The following is a 22,254-nucleotide window of genomic DNA, read 5'->3' as shown; positions in this document are numbered from 1 at the left end:
TGGAGTCAAATCTACATCCAAGAAAGAAAGAAATTATGGCAAAAGAAGAGGAGATTGTTGCAATGTATGAATGCATTGTAAGACTCCAAGAATGCTAAAATAGTTCTGAGGGGATGATGAGGTGGAGACGACTTCAAATCCTACATAGATGAACTAGTTCTTGAGGGGCTAAGGAGGTCAAGCCGCATCAAGCTATAACTCCAATGAACTATGGTCTAATGGCTCAAGTGAAGACGATCAAGGTGAGAGAGTGCATAATGAGAAGCTTAGTGAGCATGAAGGCTTGGGAGCATGGAGAGAGAGAGAGAGAGAGAGAGAGAGAGAGAGAGAGAGCACGTGCAAGGAGAGGGAGGATAAGATGTGTGACCACAAGATGGAGAACACTATGGTTATACAATGCTTTGGTACCTCATATTTCAGCCTTACAAAGAGACTCTCTTAGGCCCTTTAAATAGGTGCCAAGCGTTACACCACAATGGTGTATGAACCACCTACTTGGTTTCGGTTTCATTCACATCCACACATTAGTTTACATCCATGACCACAAAATCAACAGTGGTGTCGTTCTTTTCACCTCAACCTTGAAATCCTTGCACACTTATGTCTATCCAAGCAAACTTCTTCACGTTCAAAAGTAAAATCCTGCAAACCTTTCTCTTTACAGATAGCCGACTAAACACTTGACCATAATCAAGGGTACACAAAGGATTCTTTATACTCTTATAGATGCAGCTGGACATGGGGGTTAATTGTCAATATCGCTTTGGTAGCAAAAAAGCAGTATGCAGCTCTCTCTAGACAGCTATAGACCACCCCATTTACATGTGTAAAAAAAAGATTAAGGAAATAAAAACACATACATGCTATTTTTCATTAGACTATATTGAAATGATGCATCCATATGTCATTGTCGATTGCTTCAGAGCATCTGATCCCCAACCGAACAGTAAAAGAGAGCATACTACATTATCTGCATTCCTCAGTATGGGAGCCCACTTTGAGGCAAAACTTCAGTCTTCAATTTATTAATTGACAACAAGGGAGAAAAGCAATCCAGTAACCAAAAATATACAAGACAAGATATGCAAACATTCCCATCAAGTTCGTAATCAAGTAAAACCATTAATACCACTGGCTCCCAATCCACGTAGTTATTAGACTGATCAATGTCCCAGTCAATTTCTGAGTTTGAAATAGAGTACGACACCTATGACGATGAGAAGCAAAGTAATAAGCCCACCCATGATCCATTTGTTGCGTCCCATTCTGTTTGCCATAGATTTCACAATTTTCTTACTCCTTCCAAGATTGTCATCCACTCCATGGAGCTAACAAGACAGCCAAGTCAAATCAAAAGAGAGTAAACATGCTTTCCACGGCAGTGGTTTTCTTGCCATCTAGTGAAATCCCCCCCAAAAAAAGGAATAAATACTTTCCACAACAATTGCTTTCTTTCAAGCTAATCAAAAAATCTACCGAACTGTGGGTTTTAAAAATTCTGAAACGACCAGGACAGTACCATCAGAGGCTAGAGCCCAATCATGGCAACTGTGACACTATACCAACTTTAAAGAGTGACGGATCGAACAGCTGTGGTACGCTAACAATTCTAATGGTTCAAAAATGTTATGTATATACCTTTGTAAGAGTATATCCAATCATACGAAGTCAGGATTTTGTTGTTCTAAAGTAAAAAATATTATTTAAAAAACATGAAAGCTGGGAGCTGTAGAATGTGTAGAGCCTACTAAATCCCAAAAACTGTCAACCACTTTTGTATTCTTTTACAAACTTGACATCACAAAGACAAACAAAATGTGTGAACTCATGTGTCACATAATTCACTCGCCGATATTAAACCATGCATATTCATGCATATCACTGACTTACTGCTATGTTACCTCTGCAGAAATTTCAAGCTTCCCACATGAATCTTAGGCATGTTTTCTGGACCCGAGATTGTAAAAATATGGTCCACAGCATGAGTTTTTTTGTCACACTGAAAGCCTGCATTAAAATCACTTCCTATGGAGAAACATGGATACCCGTATGGATTCATGTTATATGTTTTGCCTAACAATACATGAATTCCAGCCACACCTTTGACAGTGTTGTGAGGGGGCAGAAAAGAGCGCACACAGGTGGTGGTAGTTGGGGATGATTTCACCAAAAGTATAGGTGAAAAATTAAGAATTTGAATGTTGCGAGGCAAGGTTGTCCCTGTGGCTCACTTTCTCTTCCTCATCTGTGCAACTGGTCTTCCGTCATGGACAAGCAAAAAGAGGCAAAAGAGATTCTCAGACTTGAGCTCCCTGGGAATGAGAAGGAATCTAACCTGGGCCAATTTGCAGATGGCAACTTCCTCATGGCCCATTATGATAGTATAGAAGCCTGAATAACAGTTACTGCACTGCTAGCAGGGAGAACTAACAAGGAAAAAACTCAGATTATCCCCCTTGGGGAGTGTAACTCCCAAGGTCAAAGACAGTTGGAATGTGGTTCAGATGAGGCCCTCGCCTCCCTAGGGATACCCATTAAGGTCGATACATCTGAGAAGGAAGGTCGGTGCTTCACAAAAGAAAGATCCTCAAGAAAATCAACCATTGGTCAAATAGATTCCTAAGGCTATCTGAGAGCCTTCAGTTGGTCTCCTCTGTCCTGACCGCTATGCCCATTTACTTTGCCTCTTTCTGGACTCTCCCAGACAAACATTGCCAAAAGATTAAAAGATGCATTATGAATTTCATGTTGAGCAGGAAAGACTCCAAAACATGCTGGACTGAAGTAGCAGGTCAGCAGTGTATGCACACCAACTCCAAGGGAGGCTTGGGGTTTAATTCCATGGCTTTCGCTCTCACATGGCTATTCAGAGTGAGCAGGAAAATTCTAGCTAGGTATAGATTGGGCATGGTCAGGCCCCGTGATAAGGTGTGACAAAACAACCCCACCTCAACCTTTTTCATGCAACACCCTCCAAATGTGAAGGGAAACATGGTTTTTCAAAGCTCAGAAGACATGTATTATACGACACAGAGAGAGAGAGAGAGAGAGAGAGAGAGAGAGAGAGAGAGAGAGAATCGTAAGCTACCATGAACACAATTGCATACATATGCAATCAACTAACTCAAAATACAACTCATAAAATCACATGCTTGCAGTTTTCAGGTGAGAACATTTGATTCGACAGATGGAGAGCGTGACAACAAAAGAATGGGACTGTTGAATTAAAGTTGGTCCCCTCCCCACCCGTGAGCTCCTAAATGAGGAGTGCATCGGGGGAGGGGGGGGGACCATAGAATGATAGGATGGGTCATGGGGCTGCCATATGGGCAGCACATGGGCTCCCAAGTGAGCAGCAGAGAGAGGGAGGAAGTACCTGGCAGTTGGAAGCCATCTTGGAGGGCAGATCTGACATGGCAATGTCCAGAGGCACTCCACACTGAGGAAGGGCAGGATTGCACAGGGAAACCAGCAACAGACTGATACATGCTGCTGTATGGAAGCAGGACAGAGGGTACAAGGCCAGATCTGTGGTAGGATCAGCAGGAAGAAGATGCACAGCAAAAGGCGGCTGATTGGGAAGCACACGGGCCTGGTTTGGGGCCCAAGACTAGGGCTGGATATAGCCCAAGGCATGGCATGAAGGTGGGACCTGGTTGGGCTGGTCTAAGCCAGGCAACCAGGCTGTTTTGTACAAGGGGACGACCCCAGTCTGCTATCCAGTCAGCCATTATGGACCTGGCTGGTCGGTTTTTATGTAGGGGGTTCAGCCCTATAAAATGGACCACTTGTGGCATCATTCCTCATCACTTGGAGCAGCCAACCGAGAGCAGATAGGAGCAGCAGTTAGGGCTTCCTTGGGCCTGTACTCAGGAGGTGAAGGAGCTGCAGACTAAGCTGGATAGATAGTAGGAAACGGTCAAGCAGTCATAGGCGTATTTACTAAGTCCTTTCCTAAAGGGCAAGCCAAAAAAAGATAGTGAAGGTGAAGCCTAATTTTCTAAGAGAAGGGGGGAGGGGGGGGTTTTGTGGGAAAGGGAAAATCGCTTATGTCTCAAAATCCCCCCCCCCCCCCCCCCCCCAAAAAAATACCCAAAATCTCTCTGTCCAAAATTGATCCTTCCTCACCACTCGGACCTCTTCGTACCCTATACATCTTTAGGTTCACATTCCTATAGCATTGGCCAGCGTAGTATTTGCCTATCTTCCAATCTCTCATTTTTGACATCGCAAACTCTCCCTAGCCTAAGAATGAACTGCATTTAGACATAACATCCGTCTAGCTACAAAGGAGGTGGGAGGCATCAATTGTTGGAGCTATATATAGCTTGCCCTAATTGGGGTGCTGCCCACATAGGCTGGCTATCAGGACAGCAAGGTGGAAGGGATCACTGGACACAGAGTCTACATAAGCTCAGAGGAGCAAGTGGGCTTGGAGATCCAGAGGTGCCAAGCAGATAGTAGGACTTTTTTGGTAAGATCGGAGGACCACGGTTTGGTGGGACTCCGCACCTCCTTTTCTATTGTGTCCAGGACCACAGTTTGGTGGGACTCCCAGTTTTGGACGAACGTATATAAGTGTTGCTTCTATACTTGTCTTGGATGCATTGTCTATTTTGGCCTGCACACACACATCTATGGTTGTGAAGTACACAAAAGTTAAGAAGGTTAATTCCGTAGGGAAACACATCTGCGTGTAATTCCTGGGCTCATTTATCAATCTTCCGCTGCTGCGGGATACCCTCTGGTGGGGTTTCCATTTTCTAACATGGTATTAGAGACCAGATGGAAGTTCTCGAGAAGTGGAGCTTGAAGGCAAGGACCTTGCTCAAAAACGACCTTGATTCATTGCTCGGGGGAATTAACTTCGGCCTATACTCAGGAGGTGAAGGAGACCTAGAAGGAGCTGCAAACTAAGCTTGAGCTCCAGCCCACCTAGGCTGGCTATCCGGACAGCAAGGTGGAAGGGATCACTGAACAAAGAGTCCACATAAGCTCAAAGGAGAATGCAGGCTCCGAGATCTAGAAGTGCCAAGCAAATAGGAGGACTTTTATGGTAAGATCGGAGGACCACCGTTTGGTAGGACTCCATATCTCCTTTTGTACTGTGTCGAGTTTTGGACGGACAGGAATATGTAAGTGTTGCTTCTATTTGTCGTGGATGCACTGTCTATCTAGCTTGCACACACACTGTGAAGTACACACAAGGTAAGAAGTTTGATTCCGTAGTGAAACACTTCCCCACGTAATTCCTCGGCTCATTTATTAGTCTTCCACCCACGGGATACCCTTTGGTGGGATTCCCATTTTCTAAGATGGTATCAGAGAAGTGGAGCTTGAAGGCAAGGACCTTAAGGATGACCTTGATTCATTGCTCGAAGGAATTCATTTCGGTGTCTAAATGATTGTACCTAGGCGGAGGCTCAGGTTTAGACACGTGTCTGAAGGATTGTACCAAGGTGGGAGGCTCAAGTTCATGCAAGTGTACGACACTCTAAACTCTTTACCTCTTTCAGTTCATTGTCATGGCAAACTGATATCAGATCCTAATTTTGGTGAGACGGACAAGATCGATGGGACCAATTACCCATTGTGGAAAATGAAGGTTTGGAGCGACTTAGTGCTAAGGGAGTTGTGGGGGATTGCGATGGGGACATAGAAGTTGCCTCATGCCACTGTGACTACTCCAGCCACATCGACGATAGCAACGGTGCTGACACCAACGAACCCTCTTTTAAAGGGGTCATGGCAGATCCGAAAATGTGGAAGCCTTGGCTATCATTGTGGGTACGACGACGGATATGGTGACTCCTCACATACAGATGACAAACTCGTCTTTCGAGGCCTGAACAACACTGAGGGACATGTATGAGGTCAACAACAAGGTGAGAATCTTGGACCTCGAGACGAAGCTATATGACATGAGGATGGATGAAGAGGCATCACTACAAGAACACATCAACAAGATGAAGGTGGTGCAGAATCAACGGGCAGCAGTTGGTCAAAGGATGAGCTCGACGAGGATGGCAAGGCTATTGCTAGAAATGCTCCCTCGGACTATAGTAGTTTTGTTACTATGATGATTGCAGGGCCAAGGGTGGCGCCAATGAATTTTGAGGAGCCGGTTCCATTGCTGTTGTAACAAGAAGCTCAAGAAAAGAAGTACGATGGTACGGATAAGGATGACACTGCCCTAGTAGCTCAAGACAAGAGCAAAGGCAAGGGTAAGCCTACAAAGGCAAGGGCAAGCCTGCAAAGGCAAGCCCAAGGACAAATATGACGAGGAGCAGACTCTTTAGATGAAGACAACAAGAAAAAAGAGAAAGAAAGAGAAGTGGTGCTTCTATTGTGATGAGCTAGGTCATTTTGTAAAGGATTGTAGAAAGAAAAGGCCACGCAACAAGGTCAACTCCCATGCAAGCATCCATACAACCACACAAGCAACCTTGCGCTGTCAACAATCAATACACAGTCAACACCACATCATCGAGGGCCAAAAAACACAAATTTGACTTTTTAAATATCAAAATTCAATGCGTTGACTTTTGGCTGGCTTGGTCAACGACCAGCATTGACCAGCCGGCCAAGATCAACGGTAGGCATTGACCAGGTCGGCCAAGCTGACCTAACAATCTATAAAAGGGCAGCCTTTGGCCCTGATTCTTCATCCAACCTTTGGGCCTTCTAGTGCTCAGCAAAGGTAGCCAAGAGCTCCAACCCTACAAGGATCATCACTGAGGATTTACCTCCTCTCTACAATGTCTAGTCTAGTACAATTTTGCAATGAGGGTTTCAGCCCTTCATACAGTTGTATTCAACTGTTTGGGCATGCATATATTTCAGTTATATATTCTTCTTCGGAGGCCCGCCATATTCTCTCACTCACATCCATAGCATCACTTGAAAATTGAGTGCATCATCTATCAATTTCAGTTAGTGTTGAGCAAGAGAGAGAGTGAGTCAGTCTATCTCCAACTACATTGGTATCAGAGCTTAAAATTTCTTTCCTAAGATAGGAAGGGCCAATTTAGTGATAGCAGACAAGATCCGGTAAGGACACCGTGAGTGCTAGTGAGCAGTCCAAAAGAGGAGGGGAGGAGGGATCAGGTTCCAACCCCCCACCACCACAGACACTTCCACGCCTGCCATGACAACCATGTTGTAGGCTATGATGCAAATGCAGCAACAGTCCATGACACAACTTTAAGAAATGCGGGAAGATCATGAGCAAGCCGCCATAGAGCGAGAGAGGCTAGCTCTGGGGGCAAAAGAAGAACGCGGTCGAGAGGCTTGAGAAGCCAAGCGGGAATCAAAAGAAGAACACGATTGAGAAGCCGAGTGGGCAGCTCGGGAAGCAAAAGAAGAATGCGATCAAGAGGCCCGATAAACCGAGCGAGCAGCTCGAGCGAAAGAAGAACACGATCGAGAGGCTCGGGAAGCCAAAGAACTCCGGGACCGCCAAGCTCAAGAGGCCAAGGAGCTCTGAGAACGTACCGCTTGAGAAGAGAAGGAAGAACAAGACCAGCAGCTTCTCATTTCTCTACTCCAACCAACGGGGGGAGAAAAGGAGAGACTTCCACCTCCAATCAAGCCTTCCTTTCCGAGATGATGCAGAAGGACCACTGTGATGCAGACAAGGAAACACCTCTCTACAACTGGACGAAGCTCGTGAAAGATCTTCGATCACAATTCCTGCCACCCTTGACCCTGGACAGGCTCCATAGTCAGTTCTACGAGCTACGCCAAGGAGACACCGAGTCGGTGAATCATTATGTCAACAAAATTAATCCAAGTGTTTATACACTTGCCGCTGGAGGATAATCAGAAGCTGAGCAAATTTCTCCATGGGCAGCAGCGTACAGACATCCAGTGGTCTATTAGAAGTTTCAGGCCACGAGGTTATGAATGTGCATACGAGCTTGCTCAGAACTTTGAGCTCATGCACAAGGATCCAAGCAAGTCAACAGTAACAAGTCCCAGGATTCCTCGCCAAGTGATGGTGGGAACATGCAGTAGAAGAAGAGCTGGATAGCGAAGGACAGCACCGGCTATCTCAGATACTTGGATGCAGCGACACGAGCACTCTACGCCAAGGAGAACCAATGCTTCCATTATCATGTGCCAGGCCATACTAAGGAAGATTGCCCAGAAGCTTCTCGCTTCAAAAACCTCAGAGGTCATCGAGGAGCTTGAAGATCAGCAAACTACAGGAATGACCTCAGTAGTCATCAAGGAGTTTGAAGATCGACAGAAGGGAGAGCCGTCAGTTCCCAATATGTTTCAGTTTTATGGACAGGTTGGTGGTCAGAAGGTTCTTATCCTGGCAGATTCAAACAGTTCAGAGGACATCATTTCCACCAAAGCAGGTAAGCAAGTCAGTTGCCTCTTTTGCCTTCGAAACCAATGGCCTTGAATGGTGCATTTCCAGGGCAACAAATAGAGAGCTGCAGTTACTCTGAAGATCTCAGGGAGGGTAGACTGTTGGCCACTCAAGTCACACCTAGGTAGGCAACGGACATCATCTTGGGAGCTCAATGGTGGCACCAGTTCGAAGTCCGACTAGATTATCAGAACCAAGGCTTGGATGTCAGCCATGGGTCTAAGTTCATTTCTTGGCTTAGAGGTGCTCCACCTCGACCTTTAATTTCAGTGATTCAGAGGGCTCGAGTCAAGATTCAATAATATACAGTACTACAGCCGGACCTGGATGTCTCTCTCAAAACAAAACTTCCTCCATCTCTATCCCTTATATGCATTGAGGAAAACCAAATGGAGCATCATCCTAGAGCACTAACCAACAGCCAATATCCTTACCAAAAGTTAGCACCAGACCCTACAGATCAGGCTTCGTGAACTAAGCGATCACCTCCGGATTCATGAACCAAGCATTCAGATCGGGATTTATCATCCAGGTATACCACAGACAGTCACCTCCGTCAGCAAGATGGGAGGCCCTTTTGTACCCTAGTTCAAGTTTCATAAGGGCATGTCACGGGCATCCTTATGCCCTAGACATTCTACAGTTAACACAGGCTGCCATGCAAGCAGCTAGGTCAACAGCCAAACGGGCATCCGTACAGCCATGCAGGCAGCCTTGCACAGTCAGGAATCAGCACACAGTCAACAACACAAAAACACAGTTAACTTTTTTATCAAAAAGTCGCCATGTTGACTTTTGATCGACCTGGTAAACGGTCAGCGTTGACGAGGTCGGCCAGGCTGACCTAACAGCCTATAAAAGGGCAGCCTTTGGCCCTCATTCTTCATCCAGCCTTGGGCCTTGTAGCGCTCAGCAGAGGTAGCCAAGAGCCCCAGCAGCAAACCAGCAGGATAGCCCTCGGCCTATAGGGATCACCGGTGAGGATTCACCTCCTCCCCACAATGTCTAGTCTAGTAAAGTTTTTGCAGTGAGGGTTTCAGCCCCTTCATACAGTCGTATTCCGTCCTTTGGGCATTCATACATTTCAGTTATATATTCCTCTTCGGAGGCCTGCTATACTCTCTCGCTCTGATTCTCTCACTCACATCCACAGCATGTGTATTGAGTGCATCACCTATCAGTTTCAGTTAGTGTTGAGCAGGAGAGAGAGTAAGTCCGCTACAATTGATAGAATTGATGAATAGAATGACCCCAAGGCTGGAGGACCTTTTAAAGGGCTGGAATGGCCTGAAAAACACTAGACCAGTCTGCAGGGGCCAACTTGTATCTGCAGACAAATCTGCTCCAAAATGGGCACCTGACTGCCACATGGCAGTCGTGCTCCAGGTGCATTGTTTCCTCTCTGCCCCTAACACCAGATCAACTCCAATCTTCTTCAATCTGGTCATGGATGCTGCGCATTTCTGCAGCCCTGTTCTGGGCCCTGAAAGTTCATCTTGCTGTCTATGCAGAGTTTCTTCTGCTCCAAACTGATGTTGCTCCAGTCGCAGTCATCTGACTGTTCTTAATGCAGTCTTTGCTGCCCACATGGCAGCTATCATGCTGTCCAGAGCTTTGGAGAATATTTGGCTGCACCACTTATGTCCCTATTTCTAATGCCAACAAGAAGAAACTTGATGACAGGTTAATTAAAGAAAACTTTGTAGCCTATAGTGATAACTGTAAGACTTGGAGAATTTGGAACTCTAAAGCAAGAAAAATGTAGACATCATTGTTGATGAAGAAGGTACTTATGCTTCAAAACTGGACATCCTTTCCTATCACTAAGCAATGAAGGAGAAGAGCAGTGAACACTGAAAATCCTATATCTAAAGCTGGTAAAGAAGGGAAAATTATGGATTAACCCTCCACTAGCAAGGATGGACTTAACGGAACTACTTCGTACGAAGACAAGTGATAGGCTGAAGTGAGTCACGCTCGATGATCATTAAAGATATAACTAAGCCTGAAAAATACGAAGAAGCCAAAGGTAATCCCGAAGCCAGGAAAGAGGAGTATGAGAGCATCACATAGTACAACACTTGGGACCCCGTAGGCTTATCCCTAGGCAAAACTTCTACAGGCAATAACTGGTCTATCGCAGTAAAGCCAAGGATGATGGAATTATTGAAAAGTACCAAACCTAGATTGGTAGGAAAGAATATGCTTAGCATGAAGGCATAGATTGAGGCCTTTGCATTTGTGGCCAAAAATAATACAATCAGATATTATTGCTGGCATCTTTGGCAGATGGATGTTTTTGAAAGGTGCTCTGATGAGGCCCTTTCCAACGATGAAGCTGATCTTTTAAATTCTCTGAGAAACTGATGTTTCTCTTCAAGATGGGCTAAGCTCAAAATTCAAGTACTGAAGCACAGATTGCTGAATCCTCATCACTCACAATAGAATGGCAGCAAAAAAAAGTAAAGTCAGACTGCACATAAAATAAATAAAAAGAGAAGAGACTTATGAAGCTTACAGTATCAGTTGCATGCAAAAGAGTCTGACGCTGCTGATGAAGATCTTGAAGGATAGAAACGCCTAACTCCTCAGTTTCTAGCATCACTCTCTTGCTCTCTTTGACTCTGTCTGTCGACTGGTTTAATCTGTCGGTCGACGTCAGCAATCGTTGCCTTTGATCCATTGAAGTCTGCACAAATAAATAGGCCAGGAGACTTTGAAGCATGTACTTGTAACTCCTTAAATGCAGCTAAATGGCTTTCTCAGCATAAAAAGAGTGCAACACTATAATGATAAATAAAAGAGACATATACACCCATCTGAAATACTGCAAAAATCAGATTCTATCCAAAAGGGAACCCAGGACGTGGATGAAATTCACTGACATGCATGCTCTCCTCTACAGTCATAATACAGGCACAAGTTCAAAGGAGAACATTGCAAGACAATGGCCTATCTATCTGAATTTCACCCTCAATTTGTGCAGAGTAAACAAGGGAAAAATGCTACAAGCCATTAAAATTTTCACTTGGACGTACCATAAACATTAGCTAAACAAAAAGCGCACACACAAGTAGTCGCACAAACAAGGTGCACCCAAAACTAGGTGCACACAAGCAGCTTAGAAAAATGGCACACACAGATGAAGCAGCAACCTTCATGACACAAATGAAGAAAAACACAGATAAGGAAGAAGAAGCGAGTATGTAAAGGTCAAAAGAACCATTTTTCCCTCTTTTCATTCTAAATTCAAATGGTTGTAACTTGCCTAAATCAAGTCCAAATTGAACCCACTGAAAGCCCATTTTCACATACTGCAAGCTCATGTTTTGCACAAATCTCATTAGCCCTATCTTTCGACATCCTTTCCAAGGCCAATCATTGCACCTATTCCAAATACAAGGTTACCAAATTACATCAAGGTCAAGTATTGTCTTCACCGTTGGGTTCAACACATCAAAGCGGACATTTCTAAACCATTTTATCTACACTGTGCAAAAGCATACTAAGTCCCAACTCTATCTTTTAACTATTTTAGCACTATATTGATCATCACCAATCAGGATCCAATTCAGTCTTCACAGAATATCTCCCAATTGAAGACACTGTGGAACCCTGACACCATGGTCCATCGAATCAGAGGCTCCAACCAAAGGAGAACATGGACTCCCAAAGGTAAAGGTAATTCCAACAGAGGGTATTACCGATCCAACACTCCCAAAGACCTACAGGTAACTGCAGTTATTGTGGCACTCCAAGCCATCAAGAATCCAAATGCAAGGACAGACAAAGGGATATTGCTAAAGGATGGTACAATACAAACAAAAAGCAAAGTCATTGATAGATATTCCAGCTGAAAAGAAAAAGCATATACAGAAAAGACATATTTGTTTACTAGCATAGCCATAGCTACAAGCTGCCATATATTAGTAATTACATCAAATCTAAACACTTGACAGATGTCGCACATTAAACTTTTAACTTCAGAGCGCAAGCACTCAGAGTATTATACACTCAAGATTTAACACTAAGCATAGTAAAGACAATAGAATCTAGTCAAGAGCTTGCAGGTAGACGATTTTCGCGCACATTACAATTCCAAGTTTCATGCAACTAATATCCTCTTTAAAAAATTGTCACAAGACCAGTAGCCTCTGACTTAATCTGCACAGATGTAGATGATGTCATCATAGTTGTGGGCATCCACAGGCTTTTTTTGAAGCTCCATCCAAAATCTGAATAACAAGAGGGCCAATGTACAAGACAAGCGGCTACTATCAAAATGAACGCAAAGTAAGGGGTTCCAAAATCTATAAAACCATCATCATAGGTACCATGATGAAAGATCAATCATCCCAAAATCTATGAAAGATCAATCATCATAGGTATCATGACTAAAATCTGGTACATCATAAAACCATCAAGATGATAACTAAAATGAAATTCTCAAGTCACATGTCGATGACAAGACAGCAGACACGTTTGATCTTAATATTTTTTTAAAACAAAAACTCAAAAAAAGGACAGGTATCTTAAGCATGTCTTGAAGACGTGTCTCACATATTTTACTGTTAGACACTCAAGACAATTTGCAGCCATGGGTGCATTCCGGTGGACAGCACAAGCCTCTTCCTTGCCTTGCAGAAGCGTCCTACATCGTCAGTGTGGACAGCATCAAGGTCTCGGTATTGGTCGGCGTTGCCTCTCAGGTCTTTGGGTCCGCTATACGTGTGCACAATGAGCTCTTCCGAAGTGCGTTCCGTGCTCTCTCGAAGAGTGTTCTTTGTATTTCTCAGTTCTCCAACTATAAAGCAAATTCTCCCCTAATTGGGGGAGAAGGCCCTCAGTGGGTACAGGGACCCAATCAGTTGTCGACTCTATTCTCTCTGTACATTCTTATCGATTTCCAATGCATACTTTGGTCGCAATGTTTGTCTAGGTGGAGGGTGAAAGCCTTCTAGACTTACAAAGGGGGAAGTATAAAGGCAGAGGCATTTAGAGCCATCCGCATGTCATAAGAAGATTATAGTGTCTTGGACTTTGTGAAGGTTGAGATATTAACAAATGCAGGTGACAAGGAGGTTTCTCCAAGGTGGATCGTTAGCATGATAAGGAACAGGGAACATGACGGATTACAAGTTACCTTGGTGGGCTTGAGATTCACACCTGAATGGAGGTCGATGGGAGCTTGGTTTCAGAGACAACTGGCAGCAGTTCTAGAGTTTCTAGAGAGGAATCAGTTGGTGGATAGCTATGTGGATCAGCCACAAGGTTCTCACTTTACAAGTCCCGAGGTTTGAGGGATTGGGATGAAACAAACCTATGATGCTTGGTACTTTGCAAGATCTAGTCTATTCATAGTTTCTAAGGAGAATGACTGGATGGACCTGTTAGTGCTTGGTTATCTTAAAGACTCCGGAGTGTTCATGATAGACTTCCAGACAGGATCTAGTCCTTCGTATACAATGGCTTCCACAAGGAGGCTCATGAAGCCGTTCTTCGACAGAGTATCAGATTACGGTGTCATTGAGAGGGAGTGTCGGAGGCATAGGGTTAGTGCCCCACTGTGAGCCCCCAAATGAGGAGAGTGACAGAGATTGACACCCACAGATTAGTGGTTGTAGATGTGCCATGTGCACAAGTAGAGGGGGTGAAGAAGAGTGCCACCGGGGCAGCAAACAGGCTGCCACGTGGGTAGCCTTCTAGAAACTGGTGCAAAGCTGCAGCCACGTGGGCTGTTGTGCAGTACAGGCCCAAGCATTGGGCAGATGGGCTGGTATATGCATCAAGCAGAATGCGCCAACAGAAGGCGTCTGATAGGCGAGAGTAACTGAGCAGCAAGTCGGCAGACATGGCTGTGCTGGTCGAGTTAATTATAAACTAGGTAGGCAGATCCAGGTCTGTGGTAATACAGACTTGCCACATTGGCAGTCTATTGCAAGTTGCTTGACCTCTTACTGGGTTGGCTGCACCCAGCCCTATAAAAGGCCCTACTGTGGAAACATTTGTCAGTTCAGTCTATGAGCAGCCCTTGGCCTTTTGGTATTGGGCTCTACAATGTAAACACCTCCTGGCTGTAGGAGAATGCATGAGTTAAGGAGGAAGCAGCATATGGAGCTCACCCTAAGCAAACTACTGCAGACTACAGAGAGACGTCTGGTGATTCGGTATTGGTTCTACTGCAGAGGGTTCAGCAAACAAAGCTTGTGATGTTGCCACACCCAACGTATGTTTACTTTAGGGGGTGGTACACATTTTGGAGCTTCTAGAGTAGGGTTTTCTATTCTGTAGACGAGATCTATTGTGGCTGTACATCTGCATAGTTTCTCTCAGAGATTGTTTGTTCTCTATCTCTTCTTGGATCTGCATATTGCCTCACAAATCTTAATGTGTTCTCTATCTCTTCTTCCATCTGATAGTGTTCTCGATTTCTTCTTTTACCTGCACAAGTCTATAAGCGAGATAATTTGAGCGTTTTGTACTCCGGCAAATCTTCTGCATCAGATGTCTTGTTTTCTCAGTTGGTGACTGCCAGGACATTGTTATATCTACAAGTTGTGTTTAGCAATGCTATGTTCCAAACTATGGTAGGTGCGTTTTCCAACAGGCAGTATTTATGACAGAAGATGTACAATTAAATAGAGTTTCAATCTTAGCTCAGCAACTTTCACTTGGAACAGAAAAAAACAAGCAACAGCTATATATACCTTTATAAGACTAGAATATATCCAATCGTACAAATTCAGAATCTTGTTGTTCTCAACTCCAAAATTCTACAAAGAAAATAAAAGAGAAAATGAAAGAAGAAAATTGAGGTAACCAAAAAGAAAAAAAGAAAAACAAAAGGAAGACATACTTAGCAAGCAAAGCAACACTTATGTCATCATCAGTGCCCAACCATAAGCAGCTATACCAGGTTTCTAAAGACATGCAGAGTCTCTTGGGTAAACCCAATGCTTACTAAAATATGTCAATTAAACAAAAGAGAAAGACAACAAGAAATAAAGAAGAAAGGAAGAACATGACTAAGCAACAATAAACAAAAATTGACCAAAAAACAGGAATAAAATCTCTCTCTCTCTCTCTCTCTCTCATGAAGAAAGAATTTACAGAATGAATAAATTATTTAAACATAAAAAACTTACAATTATGTACCCTTCCTGCAAAGATGCAAAATTACATTAAACTCTCTTTTGAAACTAAACGAAACAAGGACTGTTCAGCTCCTCAGCTTATGTTCAATCATTCTAAACATGTCTAAGGCCGATACTCTGTAGATAAAAGACTTCATATGTAAGATTGTGCGTACTTTTTTCATTATTTTTCTTTGATTATACCTCTTGTGTATTAGCAAAGTGAGCAAATTACTCCTTAGTTACAAAGGCGGGAAAATCTATGGAGTTGGGAAGAAATGACTCCATATTTTGCCAAATCAGAAATGTCTGAGTCAACAGTTGCCTTATCATCAACTAAAGTAAAATTTAGAGGATCAACCAAACTGCTACATGTAAAGCAATCAGACACTTTTTCAAAAATTGAAAGTCTTTCTGGAGAGCAACGGTGCTCTATTCTGTCAATATGGTCATCATTCAACTGGCAAACAATATAATATTTCATGTCAGAACACAGCATATTGAAGTGCATTATCACTTCAACCGAGAAAAGGTTCTCAGTAAAGAAATTGGCCTTGTCACCATCCAACTCTAGAATAAGTTGCAGATATCTTCACTAGACAAGTTCTCATACTTTCGATGACAGCTTGGAATATGCCAACTACAACTTAAGAGAAATAAATATTGACAAAGTTCTACTTCATGTATAAACTTCCACTGGAAAGTCACTGTGCTCATACACAAACTCTGTTTTCTTAGAGTTTCTTCTCTGTCACTTTTATTGCCATACTGTAGCTTTTTAATTTTCAGAAAACCCAAAAACATATTTGTATATCACCGTCTACTTATTCAATGCAATTTAAGAGGGGTATTAAGAATATGTAAATTGCACCATATGCTAAGGTATAGAGAAGATCCTTATTTTAAAGTACAATTCAGTTCAATACAGCGGATCAAACACGCAGATAAAGACTGTAAACTGCACATTGAAGTCCCTAGAATGACCATGAACCTTATTGTCTCCATGCACATTCTCTACATATCCTTTGAAGACATTCCAGCAGAATCATCCTCAAAAAAGACTTGTCATTAATCTCTATTGACTAGAAAAAACCTTCAGGAATACAACATCGCTCAGCTGTACTTGTTCCATAATAGTCAAAGAGAAGAATAATCCATCGATTATCCTCTAGTAGCTCTGCAAGATGAGTGATTTCAATGTAGTCCATACGACCTACTCTAGTAGCTCTGCAATATGAGTGATTTCAATGTCGTCTACATAACCTACTTGAAAAGAAGGTAAATCTATATGAAGCTATCGAAAAACCTGCTTACACGTAAATCAAGAATCCTTGCTACACAGGCAAATGCAAAATAACAATTGATATCGTTTGAATGCAAAATACAATTGAAATATTTTGTGCAAGGACAGTACCACTGCTGTGTCAGCAAGTCCAGCCTCCAGCAACTCATCCCTTGAACTGGAGTAGCCATTGGCAGAGGCAGACTTCTTGACCTCTTTCTTCACATTGTTCAAGTCTGATTTGTACTCTCTTAGCTTTGCCAGAAGGGCAGACTTTTGACTTGGCTGCAAGCTTCTGGCCTCTAGGTCCATTCTACGGATCTTCACACATAAAACAAAAGTACACATCAAATGACAACGTGCTTAAATAGTTCCATTAGTAGATTTCAGCCAAAATACTTTCTAAAGTAAAAGAATTCTTCTGTGGATAAACGTCGAAACAAAAAGGTATTTATTGTATGATTGGATAAGCCACTATATGGCAAACTAGAGCAACAAAAACAATGGAATCCTATTATTTGAGATGACAAAGTCAGCAGACTACTTTCCATGTGGGCTCACCAGAGATTCTGCCTCCTCCAACCCTGCATTCAGCTCTGCAAGCTTCTGCTTTTTCTGCTCTGCATCACACAAAAGTACAGGAGTTGGAATCAGCAAATTGGCTAAGTACATTTCTTAATGAACGTGAAAGACTGCAAATTTCTTCTCTAAAAAAATAAGTCCTCTTGAACAAGAATCTCTCCCGTCCAAAAAGTTATACATTCGCATCCAATGTGACTTCAGTGGATTCTAGAAATGCTACTTTTACACGGTTGTTTCCAGGGCTTTTAGTGGCTTGTTGCAAGCATCTCAGCCACTAAGTTTAGCTGAATGCTTACAGCCATCTAGCTACTAGTTTGGACTACTTCAAAATACAAGTTTATCTCCAACCTCATGGAGTTAGCAGGAGTTTCTGTGGGTCTCCTCTTAAAATGTGCCAACTGACCACAGACTTGATGACTGCTGTTCACACGAATCTTAACCTGTGACTGTCCCTCTTGCGCCACGATTGATTCCTCTTCGTGTACCCAAGCATAAGATTAAACACACCATGAAGCCGCATCTGAGGAAAGACTGATATCATTAAGCATCTTCTACCGACATAAAACCCAGCTGCATGGATCTACTCAGATAAGTACTATGCGGTAGCAAACACTCAGCAATTTCTTACGCCTGATTTTCACTTAAAATCTATCTCAAAACAGTCTGAATAGATAGATAGCTCAAGAGCCATCCAATGAAACAAGCCCAATGCCCCTTGAGCAACAACCGCCGCCAAACAACAGAGTGACATCGGACCGCATGACAACCCAGTTTGTACTTTCAAGGCTGTGAACAAGATCGTTTCTCCCCAAAGATGGAAACGGCATGGATACATTGAAGAAGTCGAATCCGAAAATTACCTCCGATGAGACCTGCCAAGGTCGCACATTTTCTGGACAGATTGGTCGAGAGCTCGCAATACTGCCGCTCGTAACCATCGAAAATCTCACTCATATTGACCGTGATGTCCGGACAGGCCCTGTAAATACCCTGGATGCCGCAGCCGTTCACGAAAGGAGGTAGTTCCCGAAGGAAAGCACGAATTGATGCAGAGGCGACATGGGAAACGGATGGAGGGGCGGTGAAAGAGTGCTAGATCGATCTGTGCAGGGGTTGATCCGTCCAATGTGAATGGAGAGGATGATTGAATCAGCAGATAGAGCTTGAAGTTCCGAGATCGGAGACCTGAATCAATGTCGACGGCACAGCTTTTCTGCTCCAAACGATGTATAAAATCGATCATCGAACGTTTTAAACAGATGAAAAAATGCCAGCATCCAAAAAGAATGATCGTATTACGTCCTTTCTTTTTTCTTTTTTCCTTTTTTAAATGGCGCTATTTTTTTTAGAGGGAGGTCACGAAGACTAGCATAGTTTCGGGACCGAACCCCTCGGCGGTGTGTGTTTGCAAGCGGCCGAGGAAAAAAAAAACTTTGAACTGACAATTTTGCAAGATGAAGACGTTATTTGATTGGCAAGGATTAGTGGGGGCCTTGGCTACCCACACACCTCCCTTTCCAAGGATTTGATGATATTCACACACACACAGTAGCCATGTCGACCTACGCCCCTTGTATCTCATGGGCAAACATTGGTGTGTAAACACCCTTTTGAAACATGATTTGCCCTATTCTAGCATAGTATAGGCCACTACCTCCATTGCTGAGGCTTCTATATTTAACTTCTTCCTTAAATGCCAACATAAAAAAAGAATGACCCTATTGGAAGGATGGCACCTCTTTTTTTTTTGTGGTTCCGATGGATGTGGATGTCTAGAATGTACAAACCAATCACCGTTCCTCCTCAATGAGAAGGTGCAAACCAATCATCATTCCTCCTTGATGACAAGTTTACCAGACAAAGATGAAAAGGGGTGTCCTCGTTGTTTTACCTACAACAAGTATGGGCATATTGCCAAGCATTGTGGAAGTCCAAAGAATGTGTAATCTTCAGCTGCTATTCAAAATGTACAGGTTGATGAAGTTGCCACCTTGGTGGCTCTCCCCAAAAAAGTATGAGCAGTTGGCTCTGTCAGGCACCCTAGCCGCATTTGCAAGCCTCAACTGCCCATAATCATCACGTTTGTGTCGTCGTAGTAGCTACAACCTTACGTCCTAGTCACTTTCATATTCTCATCAACACCGGCAGTTCAATCTCTTCCATTAGCCCTTCCCTTTTGGATCAACTCCAATTCACCACACGCCCAGGTCCAAAAGCCTGCATTCTTTTCAGAGATCATCAGAATCTATACTCATCCGACACTCTTGTAAACACCCATTTCAATCTCGGTCGTCGATCATTTTTGCATCTGTATATCTCCTACTTTTTCCCTTACGTTTGGTTATGATTGGTTAGTCAACAATCATGCTACATTACATTTTAAGAGTCGTGCAATCACCAAAATGATGTCTCTATTCCATGGGTAGGGGTCCCTTGTTGACAGTCACTTGTTCACCAATTGTCGATGTTGTCCCTCGTTTGTTTTGAGTCCAAGTTGTCCAACAACTCTTGTCCAAGTACTCCTCTATAATTGCCAATCCCGACCAACCAACTCACACAACTGTGCTCGTTGCTCATCATATCAGCACAAAAAACACAACTCCCATCAAAATGGCCATCCAGAGAAGATTTCCTAAGACAATGGAATGTATCAATAAAGCAAAAGAAGAAATGTTGCAAAAGAAGATTATCAAAATAGTCAAACCATATTTGACGAAGAAGTCTAACAACAATGACCTTCGATTCTGCATTGATTATCGACCTTTGAGGTCACAGTTCATGATGTTTACCCCCTTCCTCATTTAGATGACCTGTTGGATCAGTTAAGCTCCTCTATATCTTTCTCTTCCCTCAACCTCACTCCTGGCTATTGGGGCAAGCTCCAATCAATTTGGCTAATGCACTAAAAATGACATTCATACCTCCTCCAGGCTTGTTCCAGTTCGAAGTTATGCCTTTTGGCCTATCCGATTCACCTAGAACATTCTAGTAGATGGTGAATATCATTTTTCAGGACCTCATCCAACAGAACATTCTAGTCGTTCACCTTGAGAACATCCTAATGCATACGTCATCATGGAAAAAACACATACAAGTGTTGGAAGAAGTTCTCCTAGGGCTACATAAATATAACTTGAAGCTCTAATTAAAGGAATGCAAATGGGCCTGTACTTCAGTCAAATTTGTTGGCTTTCTCATCTTGGCTACCGTCACACCGCCCTAGTAGACCATCAAGCAATTAGAATGATTCCTGGAAATGACCAACCATGCTCGTGCCCAACTATGCCAAAATCACCTACCCCCTTCAAAAACTTCTTAAGAATAATGTGAACTTCCAATAGGACTCTTCATGTGAAAATCCTTACACCGAGCTCAAGAAAATATTGTCCACCACCACTATCCTTAAATATCAAGATTTCAATCGCCCATTCTTGTTGAGAATTGATGCTTCAAATGAAGGGTTGGGGGGGCTATGTTGATGCAGGAAGACATGGGTGAATTTCGTCCAATCTCACTTATTACCAGGGCATTAACCACTTTTGAACAAATTATTCCACAACAGAGAAGGAGCTGCCTACAATTGTATGTGCATTCTCAAAGTTGCATCCATATTTGCATGGCACCGACGTCACTGTGCAGACTACAAGACTAGACCTTCAACATATAGTACAATACTAGTAAGATTGATCTTATTATTGTTGCTCTCTCTTGTAGTCAAGCCATCCAACAAGCTTAACATGGCATACCAGCCTCGTACCAGTTGACGTTACTTTACATCTCACCACTACATCCACTATCTATTTAGCCACATTGCAAATAGCATCCAATGTCCAACTTGTCAACCTTTCATCTTTATTGGCTTTACAACAAAATGATACTCTTATCCACAAAATTGTCACAAACCTTAGACAACTTAGACCTCAAACCGATAAAAATAGATTCCATGTCCAAAATAATCAGTTGTATTACATCTCAAAGGACAATGAACCTCATTTGTATGTCGCCCAGTCTCTTCGTTTTCACTGCACTAATTATTTTCATTGGCATCCTTTATTTGGTCATTTAGGAATTCATAAAGTACTCCAAGCAATTCAAACTAGTATTAGTGGCCTCATATGAGATCCTATGTAGCTAACCATCTATGTGCCTGTGCAATCTGTCAAGATACCAAATCTCCTTCCTTAAAACCTCCAAGGTTCCTTCAAAGCACTCAAGTTTGCTAACCATTTGAGCTCATCTCATGGGACATCATCGGGCTGTTTCCATAATCATTGGCGGGCAACAAGTATGTAACTATGCTCACATTGTATCTTACTAGGTGGAGAAAAGTTGTAGTAATCCTAGATATTTTTGCTAGCATAGTGACAAATTTCCTGATAGAAAATGTAATTTCAAGACATGCATGTCCCCGAACAATTTCTTTCAGATCAAGTCACTAATTTCAAGTCACAAGTAATGTAAATTCTGGTTGCATGCCTCATAGTAACACTTTCCTTCTCTAGTGCACATCATCATCAGATGTTTGGTCTCATTAGATCGGCTCAACCAAACAATAAATTAGATGCAATGAGTTTATATCAGCCCCATGCATGATAATTGGGATCAATTTCTTCCCTACATACTGCATGCAAATCAGACGAATCAGACGACAGTCTAGGCCTCGACAAAAATCATCCCATTTTGAGCTCTCTATGGAAGGGAATGTCAGTTTCCTCCTCAATTACTGACTCTACAGATTCCTCCTTGCTTCAAAGACACCATGGATTGTTATCAACTTCTCCACCAAATTCAACCAATAATGCGATCATCCATCATCAAAAACCTCTAGCTAGCTCAAACACAAAAACGATGCAACTATAATGATCAATGAGCCCATG

At 42.9% G+C, this 22,254-nt stretch overlaps 1 protein-coding gene across 1 annotated transcript; it reads right to left on the bottom strand.

Annotated features, from left to right (window-relative positions):
• Nucleotides 1-1,085: 1,085 nt before the first annotated feature.
• LOC147891565 (vesicle transport v-SNARE 11-like) lies at nt 1,086-18,788 on the bottom strand. Its single transcript, XM_087388203.1, has 5 exons — nt 18,238-18,788; nt 17,357-17,415; nt 16,928-17,116; nt 10,899-11,069; nt 1,086-1,328 (listed from the first exon to the last, which is right to left on the bottom strand). Exons 1-5 carry the CDS (start codon nt 18,329-18,331, stop codon nt 1,176-1,178), a joined length of 666 nt encoding a protein of 221 aa, XP_087244329.1. The 5' UTR covers nt 18,332-18,788; the 3' UTR covers nt 1,086-1,175.
• Nucleotides 18,789-22,254: the final 3,466 nt, after the last annotated feature.

Source organism: Dipteris shenzhenensis, chromosome 17 (assembly GCF_047967505.1).
Source record: "Dipteris shenzhenensis isolate YYH24624 ecotype China chromosome 17, Dip_SZ_1.0, whole genome shotgun sequence".
NCBI lineage: Eukaryota > Viridiplantae > Streptophyta > Polypodiopsida > Gleicheniales > Dipteridaceae > Dipteris > Dipteris shenzhenensis.
This window is presented reverse-complemented; position numbering and strand designations above follow the sequence as displayed.